Below are 14,355 nucleotides of genomic sequence, written 5' to 3'. Positions count from 1 at the left end.
CACTTGTGTCATTACAAGACATCACCATGACTTCTTTTCACATTTCTTTCTACCCGATTCTGGAATCCTACTTGCATATTACTCTATGAGGTGCCCATCTACTTGTAAAAGTAGCGGTCAGAGTTTGTTATCTATTTCTAATTCATTCCAGGGCAGGACAAGCATCATTTTAAGGGGGAAATGAATAGGAGGCATATTTTAAAACTTTTATTAGGAAGAAGTGCTTTATACAATAGCATTCCTGTTTCTTTGAAAAGTCCATATGCTCTGTCTCAGGAATAAGACAAGCTTTTAGGTCAATGGGCATGGTCAGCCACAGGCACCTTCACAAAATGGCCACCACAGAGAGGCACGGAAGGGCACAACTCACTGTGGCCATTTCACCATGGCCAACCCAATGTGGACATCTCACAGCAGCCAACTTACTGCAGGACAACTTTCTGTGGCCAACTCGTCATGGGACAATTCCACATGGGATAACTCAATGAAATACATGTTATCTGCTACTGTTTCTTTGGCATTGTTTCTATTAACAAAAATGGAAATAATGTCAAAGAAAAACAGTGGTGGATAACTTTTATGCTGGATAACTTTTATTGCGTTGAGTTATCCCACACTGAAATTGTCCCATAGCGAGTTGTCCCGTGGCAAGTTGGCTTGACGATATGGCCACAACAAGATGGCCATGGTGAGATGGCAGTGCCAAGTTGGCCGTGGCAAGTTGACCGCAGGAAGTTGGCCACGGCGAGTTGTCCTAGACCTGAGATGCCTGTGCTTATTCATAAAGCAACTGCCTCACAGGTTCAGTTTGTGCCAAAAGATCCATTTACACTATGGCCAATTGGGAAGATTGTGTTCTAGTTGCAGTGGATCTAGAGATTGTCCTCTTCTAGGGGGAGAATGCTTGGACCAGGGTGGGTTCTACTTACCTTTACTACCGGTTTGCATCGCGCCCGCATCTGCACATGTGCAGATCACCTTTGATGACGTCCAGGTTGGTGGCTCCTGCCAGTTTTACTACCAGTTCTTGCGAACCAGTCCAAACCGGGGGCAACCCACCACTGGATTGGACCCAGACTTAGAGGAGCACTCCTGAGTTTCATTCCCCTCTCCCTCCCCCCACAAGCTGGAGAGACATGCAGTTCCTAAAAATAGCAAAGGCACAGTTTCCTGATTGGGCCTGAAACTCAGACCTTGTGACCCAAAGTCACGGAAAAGTAAAATGTAGGATAAAACTGGAAAACAACAACAACAGCCAGAGTTTCAGAGGCATTTTATTTCTTTGCCATGCTGATTGGCTAAATTGCAGACCTTTATCTTTGCTCCAATTTTTTTGTCTCTCTCTTTGGTTTATCTGCTAGGAGGTTAATGATTAATCACATTAATTGGCAGACCACCTCTGATGAGGTGCTGTCTATATATACATATCTATTTTCTTACTTTTTCATAGGATTTATGTGTGTTTTTCTTTTAGCCAGGTTTTTCCTACGTAACCAAGGTTTTTCTGCAGTCCTAGCTCAGTGGAATCACATCCACTGAGGGCTTGCTGGCTGCCAGAAAGAAAAAAGCCCAGAATCGAGTGGATGTGACTCCACAGAGCTAGGGCTGCAGAAAAACCTTGGTTACGTAGGAAAAACCTGGCTAAAAGAAAAACATATATACATATATACATACATACATATATATATATACATATATACATATATGTAGGTCTTTGGTTATTCGGGTTTTCTCCCACGTAAAATTGGAAGTACCTTGGCGACATTTTGACGAAGTCTCATTCGTCATCTTCAGGCTGGTGTCTTCAGCCTTGTGCTTCTAGGACCTGTATGTAAGACCTACATACAAATACCCGCGAAAACCTCAGAAAACAAATATACATACATATATATATATGGTTTAGTAGCCCTCTTTAGAAGAGGAAAACTGGAGCCAGCCATTGAAAAACCTCTTCCTGGGGAAAAGAAAATCTCCTGTTCTGCCCCATCCATATTTCACATGAACAAGGGACCTGATCAACTTGGGGAAAAAGTTCACATTCTTTTTCTAATTTAATTCAGTCACTCGATCAATTGCTTTTCTTTACTAAGACAGAAAAGGAGGTATAGCTAGAAAATGCAGATAATAAACCAATCACGTCAGGCTAATTAATATTTGACCGTTGATGTATATGATACTGAAACATTCACCCATGCACACCTTCCCAACCGTGAACTGTGTATTGCATTTTGTTGTTGTTCAGTCGCTAAGCCGTGTCTGTCCCTTCGTGACCCTCTGTGGACCAGAGCTCACCAGGCACCCTAACCCGATCCACTGTCTCCCAGATTTTGCCCCAATTCATGTTCATTCTATCAATGACACTATCTAACCATTTCATCCTCTGCCATCCCCTTCCCCTTTTGCTTTCCATCTTTCCCAACATCAGGCTTTTTTCCAAGGACTCCCTCTCTTGTCCTTTGTTGGCCACAGTATTTCAGCTTCAGCTTCAGTATCTGTCCTTCTAAAGGACAGTCAGGGTTGATTTCCTTTGGGATTGACTGATCTGATCTCCTTGCAGTCCAAGGGACTCTCAAGAGTCTCCTCCAGCACCACAGTTCAAAAGTAGTATTGCATTTATTTATTTATTTGTTTGTTTTTGTTTGTTTGTTTGTTTGTTTATATGCTGCCCATCTCACCAGAGGTGGGTTTCACATGATTTTACCACCGTTCACCACATACCAAAAATGTGAGCACGCATGCATGGCCTTCCGTGCCATGCACCAAAAATGTGAGCACGCATGGATGGCCTTCCGTGCCATGCACCAAAAATGTGAGCACGTATGCACGCTGTTTAGAAAACGTGGCTAAATAGGATGGCATAGTGCCGGGGCGGGGGCAGGTCCACCTGCAGGTTGCCTCTACCGGTTCCCCTGAACCAATCCGAACCGGCTGAATATCACCTCTCTGCATCTCACTGATGCAGTGATTCTAGGCAGCCTTTACTAAAACATCTGCTAAAGAAAACCTAGAGCTTCCAGAATCATTTCCCCAAACTAAAGCGGAAGAAAGATGACAAAGTACTATTTTAATATATAGACTTGGAATCCGCTCATCGTTTTCCTCCCCTTTCTCAAAAGTTATCTTTTACAGGATAAAGACAAATGGCTCTTTTTCAGTACTATCATTTTGCTGGAATGTGGACAGTTCTTCTGTTTATGCCTCTGGCAGCTGTTCTCAGCCTGCCCTTGAAACCTCCAGAATATCAGCAATATGCTTATTGGTGATCTTCCATTGCTACCAGAGATTAGAAGGACTTGTTCAAATAACTCAAGGGAGTCTACCTCTGGGCCACACAGACTGTTGCTCATCAGCTATTTCCTGAGTCGGTGAAGGCATTAGCCTTTTATAAAATGTTTTCATTAGTTCAAGGATAGAGTAATGCAAAACCAGGAACCAGGGCTATTAGGAAGATCAAACTTAATTAAACAGCATCCAAATACAGGTAGTCTTCAACTTACAACCACAATTGAGCCCAAAATGTCTGTGGTTGAGTGAGACATTTGTTAAGTGAGGTTTTATTTTTATTATTTTTTTGCAACCTTTCTTGCTGCAATTGTTAAGTGAATCATTGCAGTTGGTAAGTTAGTAACCTGGTTGTTAATTGTGAATTAAACTTTGCTTGTCAGAAGGATGCAAAAAAAAAAAAAAGTGATCACGTGACCTTGGGACACAGCAATGATCATAAATATGAACCAGTTGCCAAACATCTGAATTTTGATCACAGGATCATGGGGATGCTGCAAAAGTCGTAACTGTGAAAAATGGCCGTAAGTCACTTTTTTCTGTGCCGTTGTAACTTTGAACGGTCACTAAATGAACTGTTGTAAGTGGAGGACTACCTGTATTTGCCTTATTGTTTGCAAGAGGTACATTGGCGAGGGGGGGAGGACGGTGAGGAAGAGGCAGTTTTCCTAACAGAGGCTCAATATTTGTCAAAGGGGTGTGGATCACGACAGGAAGAAGCATTGGCGCCTTTCTTAAAAACAAATATAAATAGAGAAGGCTAGAGTAAAGTAAAATAATTTTATTCCATGCAATACAAGGGCACTTTGAGTACCAAAACACATGTGCTATTCCCTAAACCCCTAAGGGGACTGGAGCAGGGGTGAAATCCAATTTTTTTTTACTACCGGTTCTGTGGGCATGGCTTGGTGGGCGTGGTGTGGCTTGGTGGGCGTGGCAGGTGAAGGATACTGCAAAACCTTCGTTCCCACCCCACTCCTGGGGGAAGATATTGCAAAATCTCCTTTCCCACCCCACTCCGGGGCCAGCCAGAGGTGGTATTTGCCGGTTCTCCGAACTGCTCAAAATTTCCGCTACCGGTTCTCCAGAATCTGTCAGAACCTGCTGGATTTCACCCCTGGACTGGAGACTAAAACATATAAAGAACAGTTGCAGGAATTGGGTATGTCTAGTTTAATGAAAAGAAGGATTAGGGGTGACATGATGGCAGTGTTCCAATATCTCAGGGGCTGCCACAGAGAAGAGGGAGTTGAGTTATTCTCTAAAGCACCTAAAGGCAGGACAAGAAGCAATGGGTGGAAACTAATCAAGGAGAGAAGCAATTTAGAACTAAGGAGAAATTCCCTGACAGTTACAACAATTAATCAGTGGAACAACTTGTCTCCAGAAGTTGTGAATGCTCCAACACTGGAGGCTTTTAAGAAGAGATTGGACAACTATTTGTCTAAAATGGTATAGGGTTTTCTGTTTGAGCAGGGGATTGGACTAGAAGACCTCCAAGGTCCCCTTCCTGTTATTCTGTTAAAAGTATGTAGATTTTGCAGCAATTTGAACTAGTCTTGTCCCATGAGGTTTTACATGTATAATCCTTCTAGGCTACTATAAATTATTGCTTACTAGTCTTCAATTTTTTTCCTCCAGAAAGCATACTCACATAATACAGCTGCAATGATGGCAACATAATTTTGACAAAGCTCCACAAAGAACCTCTTGTGCAAAAAATCCATTTTTATAGGCTTGATCTCTCTTCCTGAACCTTAATGGATTTATTTGGGCTTTTTGAATCTTGACACATTTTTTGAAAATGAAAGGAAAGGCTCCCTTCCCACAATTCATAGATACACATAGCAAAAGTGCATCTTAAAAGAAAAGAAAAAAACCCTCACAATGTTCCTATGGAAAGCATGTGTGCAATTCCATTCCTGAAACTGCCTGGAGTACAGGACTCTTGATTAAACCTAAACTAAAATGTATAGAAGAATTCTGTTTTAATGCATGGGCTTAAAAATACTACATTCAAATAGGCACCGTATTAGAAAGGAAAATTCTTAGGTTCTAGCTGAAAATAATCGATTTTCCTTCCTTAAAATTTAATTCAACAATGATCAAGCAAATAGGGGACCAGTTTAATACGAAGCTTTCTAAATAGATTTAAAAGGACTTTTTGTGCTGCAACCTTTTACAAAACTAAGAGCCCCCACTAAATTCAACAAAACTAATCCCCAGGCTGCAGTTTTTGTCTCTTCTTTTCTCCTGAATGTCTAATCATGATGTTACCAGAAGTCTCTCCCTCCCAATATCTTGTTTTCAAAGAGTTTTGAGATTCTAGTCACACAATGTTGAACTGCCACTTGTCCTTCTCCACCTACACTGTTTGTTTTAATGCAAAGGAAGAGTAATATCTATCTATCTATCTATCTATCTATCTATCTATCTATCTATCTATCATCTATCTATCTATCTATCTATCATCTATATCTATCTATCTGTCTATCATCTATATCTATCTATCTATCTATCTATCATCTATATCTATCTATCATCTATCTATCATATCTATCTATATCTATCTATCTATCTATCATCTATATCTATCATCTATATCTATCTATCTATCATCTATCTATCATATCTATCTATATCTATCTATCATCTATAGCTATCTATCATCTATATCTATCTATCTATCTATCTATCTATCTATCTATCTATCTATCTATCTATCATCTATATACTTTGTATGTACAGCAGCAGTTCATTTAGTGACTGTAAGTGACTTATGGCCATTTTTCACACTTATGATCCTAGCAGCATACCCATGGTCACATGATCAAAATTCAGTTCAGGCACTCGGCAACTGTTCATGAAACATCAGGTAAGGAAGCCAGTGCAATAAGCAATGAAGGTATTAGTCTTTATTTTTCTTGGCAAGCAGGGTTATTAAACTGTTCCTGATTGTGTTAAGTCAACAGCCTGGCTTAAAGTCATGAATCTATACAAATTCAACAATACCTAGATGCCTCATAGTTTTGATATTTGACTTTAGTGACCAGCAACTTATGAAACTGTGAGTCCTTGGGATAATAAATGGAGCCTCAGGTGGGTCTTCAGAACTACATCATCCCTATGGAAACAGGCAACTTTCTACCTCATTTGGTTGAAGAGGGAGGCCCAACGGTTTTCGCTCCATTGTGTTGTGCTGGCGAGACCAAGTTAATCTCTTTACAAGGCTGGGTGAGGGGAAGGGGAGGGGGGTTGATACAGCTAAACAGAGAAGGGTCTGGGGTGGAACAATTTGGGTCACCTACATTCCCCTCGTACGGGTGGCCTAAACATATAAAAATCAGTACAGTGTAATTTATATATTAATACAAGATTGATTGCAGTTTAAATGCATTCCAATGCTTAAGGAAATTTAGATGACGAAGCAAAAAGATGTTTAAACCAGGAAACAGATTAGTAGGAGAAAAGGAAAGCATAAAAAAAAGATTCCTAGTCTGAGGTAAAATGTCATGAGTGTGATTTAAGTAACTATTGGAAAAAATACTTATCTTATGTTTTAGACAGTTTTCCATATCTTTATTATATAACTATATTGTACATCTAGCATATCTCATGGTTTAGATAGTGTAAGATTCAACAAACTAAACACAAAAAAGTGGTTTTCTACATCATATTATGTCTACAATACATCTGTCCATCCAATGGTGAAATCCAAATTTTTTTACTACCAGTTCTGTGGTGTGGCTTGGTGGGGGTGGCAGGAGAAGGATATTGCAAAAATCTCCATTCCCACCCCACTCTGGGGGTAGAGGTGGTATTTCCTGGTTTGCTTGTTTGTTTGTTTGTTTGTTTATTTATTTATTTACTGGTTCGATTTATATGCCGCCCTTTTCCGGAGACTCAGGGCGGCTTACAATGCGTTAAGCAATGGTTCTCTGAACTACTAAAATGTCCGCTGCTGGTTCTCCGAACTGCTCAAAATTTCCACTACCAGTTTTCCAGAACCTGTCAGAACCTGCTGGATTTCACCCCTGCGTCCCTCCCTCCCTCCATTATTCTTACCCATATAAGCAAAATAAATACAATGTGTATTAGGATTGAGCACAATGCAAAGGAGCTGGTTGACATAGTTCAGTCCAGCCTTAATGTTCATGAGGGTGATACCCTCTTGGACAAAACTTTGATTCCCAAGCGTTGCTTCCAATGCTCTAAATATGATGCACGAAAGTCAACTGTGCTCTCTTTATACAAACCTAATGGATTTATGGAGACGTCATCTGCAAATTTCCCTTGCATCATTTATAGAATCTAGAAAACTGCCCATGTCAATCTTAAGATGTTAGTAGAGATTCTTAGTCATCCAGGTCATGGTTGACCCAAAGGTGTTTTTTCAGGAGGCAACTGGACTTTCTTGTTTTTTTCTCTGAAGATGTTTCGCTTCTCATCCAAGAAGCTTCTTCAGCTTTGACTGGATGGTGGGGAATGGAAGGATTTATATTCCTTGCAGACAGCTGGTCATTTGCATCCTTTTAGAGGCTCGTTGAAGCACTTGGAGGTTTATCTTGGTCCTCAGGGTCACCTGAGTAGTGCTCCTGGTTCCTGTAGTCTGCAATTTTTTTCCTCTGGAAATCCATTCCTGCTCCCACACCATTCAAAGGGTGTCCATCCCAAATTGTATAGCTAAAATCTGTAGAGATTCTCAGTCATCCATTGCAGACTACTGGCATTTCATTGCTTGCACGATAAGAAAATAAATGTTAACTACTTTTTACACATGAAGCCATCCACCAGTGGATCAGGGATGCTTCTGAAACTGTTGTGTCTAGACTTTAGATGGCTGCTGCCCCAAAACTGTACCAGAACTAGTAAAAAGTTTTGAATGATTAAAAAAGTGTATTAGTAATTTTTAAAACACTTCTTCTAGGACAGTGATGGCTAACCTTTTTGCTGTCACGTGCCAAAAGCGGGGGTTGCGCCGGGGGGGGGGTCACGGACGTATGTGCCCACACCCATAATTCAATGCACCCCGCCCCACACATTTGTGAGCGACCACCTGCGCTCCCCCCCGCTTTTGGCATGCGATGGCACGGTGGGCCCAGTAGGCCCATTTTTCGCCCTCCCCAGGCTCCCGAGGTTTTCTTGGAGCCTGGGGAGAGTTAAAACATCCTTCCCCTCCCCGGAGGCACTCCAGAGGCTGGAAACAGCCCGTTTTCCAATTTCCAGTGGGCACAAAAGGCCTGAAAATCAGCTGGCCAGCATGCACATGCGCATTGGAGCTGAGCTAGGGCAATGTTCGTGTGCCCTCAGATATGGCTCCACGTGCTACCTGTGGCACGTGTGCCATAGGTTCGCCATACGGTTCTAGGATGTTCTATCAATAAACCCCACCTACAGATATACAGTAGGTTGTCTTCCTCTATTGCTGAATATTAGAATTACTCTAATATTTCAGAATATTGGAATGTCACGCCTTAAATGTTTTACAGTTCAAACAAAGCTATAAATTGGCTCCACAGCTGGAAATTCTGAGCCTCAGATAAGAAAACACCATGTCTTAATACAGTTACAGTACACATAGTCCTTGACTTATGACCACAATTGAGTCCAAAATTTCCATTGCTAAGCAAGACAGTTAATGGAATTTTGCCCCATTCTACGACCTTCCTTGCTACAGTTAAGTGAATCTGGCTTCCCCATTGACTTTGCTTGTCAGAAGGTCACAAAAGACGATTACATGACTCCAGGATACTGCAATGGTGGTAAATATGAGCCAGTTGCCCAGCATCCAAATTTTGATCATGTGACCACAGGGATGCTGTGATGGTTGTAAGTGTGAAAAACAGCCATAAGTCACTTTTTCTCAGTGACATTTTAACTTGGAATAGCAATAGCACTTAGACTTCTATACCGCATCACAGTGCTTCACAGCCCTCTCTAAGTAGTTTACAGAGTCAGCATATTGCCCCCAACAATTTGGGTCCTCATTTTACCCACCTCGGAAGGCTGAGTCAACCTTGAGCCTGGTGAAGTTTGAACTGCCAAATTGCAGGCAGCCGGCAATCAGCAGAAGTAGCCTGCAGTACTGCATTCTAACCACTGTGCCACCCAGTGGTGGGTTGTCCCTGGTTCAGACCGATTCGCAAGAAAAAGAGCCCAGACTAAAGCACTGTTATTAATATCAGCTGCCTGCAATTACTGCAAGTTCAAATCTCCCCAGGCTCAAGGTTGACTCAGCCTTCCATCCTTTCTAAGGTAGATAAAATGAGGACCTGGATTGTGGGGGCAATAAGCTGACTTTGTATAAACATACAAAAGTATGAAGGCTATTGCTTAACGCATTGTAAGCCGCTCTGAGTCTCCGGAGAAGGGCGGCATATAAATAAAAATAAAAAAATAAAAAAATAAAAAAAACCGGTAGTAAAAACGGTGGGAGGCCTTGTCCACCACCCCGGATGTCACCATCAGCGATCTGCACATGCGCAGAAGCAAGGCGCACGCACTCGCTTCGCGCAATCCCATTGTGAACCGGTAGTAAAGGTAAGTAGAACCCACCCCTGGTGCCATCACAGCTCATGGTCACTAAACAAATGGTTTTAAGTCGAGGACCATCTGTGCTCCAGAAATTGTGGGTACTCAACACTGGAGGTTTTTAAGAAAAGATTGGACAGCCATTTGTCCCAAATGGTATAAAATCTGCTGCTTGAGCGGGATGGTGGGGGTGGGGGTGGGGGGGTTGGACTAGAAGATCTCCAAGGTCCCTTACGAGTCCGTTATTTCTGCATTCAGCACCGCCTTTCCTTTGGCTGCCCGGCCATTCCCATCCATCCTGACCCCAGTAAAAGGCCGGGGAGAGGCCTCGCGTCAAGGGCTGCAGAGAGTTAATCGCTGCTGGACGCCGATTGGGCGGGCTGGGCGGAGATTTACCATTCAGAGCCCGGGCAGCAAGAAAGTTCAGGAGTTTGGGAAGAGAGTCCCAGCCAGAGAGCCGGAGAGTCATCCAGGAAAGGAGGGGAAGGGGGAGGGGGGCAGGTTGAGGAGAAACAAACACAGCCAAAAAAAAAAACCAAACCCAAAACAAAACAAAACCCCCCAAAACCCAAAGCGATCCAGGCGGCAGAGAAGGAGGCAAAGTTGCTGCTTCAAGGGCCTGGGAGATCTGCCCGTTTCAGGCCGTCCCGCAACTTTGGATTCCCTGGAGAACGACCGGCCAGATTCGCCCGGGACGGAAACAGCCGGACGATGTGAAGAAGCAGCCAGCGCCGATCCTCTCTTGCCTTATTTACCTCCGGCTGACTGGCGGGCTTGCTTAGACTTGGTGGCCCGGAGACAGTAATGCTTAGGATCGCGCCCGATCCAGCCGCCCAAGCGATCCGCGCCTCCTGCCGTTGCAGCGGTGGCCTTTGTTAACGACTCTTGCCGGGCTTTTCCCACCCGTCGAAAGCTTTTTTAGCCCCCTCGTCTGCGACAGCGATCGTCGTCATGGCCCTGGGGAGGGGGTTCCCGCGGTACGCCGCCGCTGCCTGCCTTTGGATCCTCTCCTCCTTTTGCCCCGGCGTTACAGGTGAGTGCAAATCAAAGGGGACTGGGGGAATATATTTATATCGCGCCGGGGACGATCGGTGTGTGTATGTGTGTGTGTGTGAGAGAGAGAGAGAACATATCATAGTTGTGTGAATCTTGCATTGGGGCGGTGGGGTGTGTGTCAGACGGCCGCCCAATTCGATTCGGCGGGAGAGACGTCCACAGTCCGCAGTAAACGATAACTTTATATATATACATATATATTATTTTTGTGAATCTTTATGCTGCTTTTCGCGGCAGGCAGGACTTGGGGAAGCGGGGAAGAGAAGGAGTTAATGGAAAACAATAAACGTAGCACGTGTAGAACTCCCTGTAAACATACCAGTGTTTCGATAGCAGCAGCAACAGTCCAGAGATCAGTAAATAGATGGGTGGTTATTCAACACCCCCCTTTTTCCCCAGCTGTATGATCTGGGTTCCTTCAACTGCACTTGCAGGAGGATGGAACCGGCTGCCAAGACGTTTTGGAGGGTGCCCGGTTGCTTTGGCTGTGTAGTGAGGGCTGCAGCGAAGAAGTGGCTGAATGGATTGATTAAAGTTTGCCAGGATGATGCCACGTGAAATAAAAGCTGAAGAAATAGAACCTGAATTGGTAGTGGTGCCTGAAGGATAGACATCCCATGCTTTTAACAGAACAGAATAACAAGAGTTGGAAGGGACCTTGGAGGTCTTCTAGTCCAACCCTCTGCTTAGGCAGGAAGCCCTATAGCATTTCAGACAAATGGTTATTCAATATCTTCTTAAAAACTTCTGGAGACAAGTTGTTCCACTGATGAATTGTTCTAACTGTCAGGAATTTTTTCTCCTTAGTTCTAGGTTGCTTCTCTCCTTGATTAGTTTCCACCCATTGCTTCTTGTCCTACCCTCAGGTGCTTTGGAGAATAGCTTGACTCTCTCTTCTTTGTGGCAGCCCCTGAGATATTGGAACATTGCTATCCTGTCACCCCGAGTCCTTCTTTTCATTAAACTAGACATACGCAAACTTTACAGTATCCCGAAACTCTGAAGGGTGCACAATTTCCCTAAACCTCTTTGCAGAAACCAAACATGGAAATATGGTTGATCTATATTCATTCATGAAGCCTTTCATTATAGAGAAGTGTGATTTCTGTGCGGTTTATAACCCACTTTACTCTTTCAGAAAAGCTGTGCATCACCAAGTTACTTCTGCAGTATGAGAGAAGGCTCTCTAGAGTTTTGTTTTTCCCCCCAACTGAGCCAAGCAGACGTGGGTGTTGTTAGGAGTGTTTATGGACTTGGTTTGCTGATACAGTGTTTTTAAAGTGTTTATAAGGTGGTTAGTGATTTTGGAATAGCTGTAGCTCAGCTTTCCCAGTGTGGCTCCTTGAGAATGCAGCTTTCAAGATGTGCAACACTGCCAAGTTGCACAAAATTTCCATAGTTGTGTAGGCTGGTGATAATATGCGGGCAGGTCAAAGTTAAGAAGACTTCTCTTTCATATTCTGTTTTCATGTTCTAGAAAAAGTGCAGAGAAGAGCAACTAAGATGATTAGGGGACTGGAGGTTAAAACATACAATGAACGGTTGCAGGAACTGGGCATGGCTAGTCTAGTGAAGAGAAGGACCAGGGGAGACATGATAGCCGTCTTCCAATATTTGAGGGGCTGCCACAGAGAGGAAGGGGTCAAGCTATTTTCCAAGCACCTGAAGGCCAGACAAGGAATAATAGATGGAAGCTGATCAAGGAGAGATTCAACCTAGAAATAAGGAGAAATTTTCTGACAGTGAGAACAATCAACCAATGGAACAGCTTGCATATAGAAGTTGTGGGAGCTTCATCACTGGAGGCTTTCAAGAAGAGATTGGACTGCCATTTGTCAGAAATGGTTTAGGGTCCCTTGCTTGGGGGGGGATTGGACTAGATGGCCTACAAGGTCCCTTCCAACTCTGTTAATCTGTTAATATCAAGTCCCCAAATGTGCTTATTAGCTCTTCTGTATCTTTGGAAATAGGCTTGTTACTAGCTTCTTATTCCTTGCTGCCTTCTCTTTACCTTTAAGATGCTTCCAGGGAAAGTTAGAAACAGGGTGGTCTTTAAATGCTAGTTCCATTCCTCCTGCTCGTTGCAGAAGTAGATTACTCAGCAGAGGAAAAAAAAATAATACATTAGCAGGTATGGTTGCCCTGTATCACTTCCAGCAGCAGTATTGAATAGCAGGAGATGTAAGAGAGACTGTAATGATGCCTCTCCCAATATATTTGAGATAAACAGATATTTTCATCTCTCAAATTGAAAAATCAGCTTCAATCCCATAATTATTAAAAAAAAAACAATTCGTGTATCATGGGATGTTTTAAAACGCCAATTTGCACCCCTGTTGAAATGATACCCAGCTTTCACTTTTTACTTGCCAGGTTCCCATTTGGCCCATGGGACAAACACATATTGATGATGGTCCCTTCAGCCCATTCCCAATCCATAACAGAGGCCATCCTTCACTGTTCCTAAATCAGAGTGGTCTTTCCCCCCCCCCCTATAGCCCATTAGATGTCTTCATCATTTTTCAAGGGACTCAAAATCTGTTTGGCTGGACAGTGAGTCAGTCAAAAGGTTTGGGATCAGGCAAGCACGACTGGCCACTTCACGCATATTCAGACATGTGCCTTCCTCTTTAATCTCTTGGCATTTTCCTGCAAGGCCACTCTCTTTGGGAGTGGAAAACCCATCTCTTTTAAACCAGCCTCTTTTACTGTATCTGTTCGACAGGCTCAGGAAGTGTCAGGATTTAACTCACCCTATAGGCCCAGCATTCTTTCAAAACGCCGTGCCTGCACAAGCCTGTTGTTAAAACCATCCACCAAACACAGCAGTGTTGTGACTGGCAGATGGTTTCCTGCTGACTGATGATGTGAATACAGAGAGAAGGCAGTGATGTTAGACTCTTTAAATGATGCCTTTGCTTAACTGGTGCACCCCTGAAATTAAGACACAGCCATCTGGCCTCAGGTTAAAAGTGAGGCAGGGTAAGGAATTGGCAATGGGGACCACAGATTTTAGGCCAGTAAGATAGTCCCTGACTTACAACAACAATTGAGCCCAAAATTTCTGTTGCTAAGTGAAACATTTGTTAAGTGAGTTTTGCCCCATTTTGGGACCTTTCTTGTCACTGTTGTTAAGTGAATCATTGCAGTTGTTCGATTAGTAACACAGTTGTTAAGTGAATTTGGTTTCCCCATGGACTTTGCTTGTCACAAGGTTGCAGAAGCTCATCGCATGACCCCAAGACAATGCAACCGTCATAAATATGAGTCAGTTACCAAGCATCTGAATTTTGATCACGTGTCTACGGGGATGCTGTAACAGTTGTAAGCGTGAAAAACGGTCATAAGTCACCTTTTTTCAGTGTGTTGTAACTTCAAACGGTCACTAAATAGCAATAACAAAAGCACTTAGAATTATATACCGCTTCACAGTGCTTTACAGCCCTCTCTAAGTAGTTTACAGAGTCAGCATATTGCCCTCAACAA

The 14,355-nt window shown here is 43.1% G+C and overlaps 1 protein-coding gene across 1 annotated transcript in view; it reads left to right on the top strand.

Moving 5' to 3' along the window:
• The first annotated feature begins 10,190 nt into the window (after positions 1-10,190).
• ITGB5 (integrin subunit beta 5) overlaps positions 10,191-14,355 on the top strand; it is an 81,589-nt gene continuing 77,424 nt past the window's right edge. Inside the window, exon 1 of the mRNA XM_060687917.2 lies at positions 10,191-10,846. Coding sequence (XP_060543900.2) covers positions 10,765-10,846 — 82 coding nt within the window. The 5' untranslated portion in view covers positions 10,191-10,764. The remainder of the gene's footprint in view (positions 10,847-14,355) is intronic.

This window comes from Pantherophis guttatus, chromosome 1, assembly GCF_059756535.1.
Source record: "Pantherophis guttatus breed Tessera chromosome 1, ASM5975653v1, whole genome shotgun sequence".
Lineage (NCBI taxonomy): Eukaryota > Metazoa > Chordata > Lepidosauria > Squamata > Colubridae > Pantherophis > Pantherophis guttatus.
The sequence above is the reverse complement of the archived record's forward strand: the minus strand, read 5'-3'. Positions and strand labels throughout refer to the sequence as shown.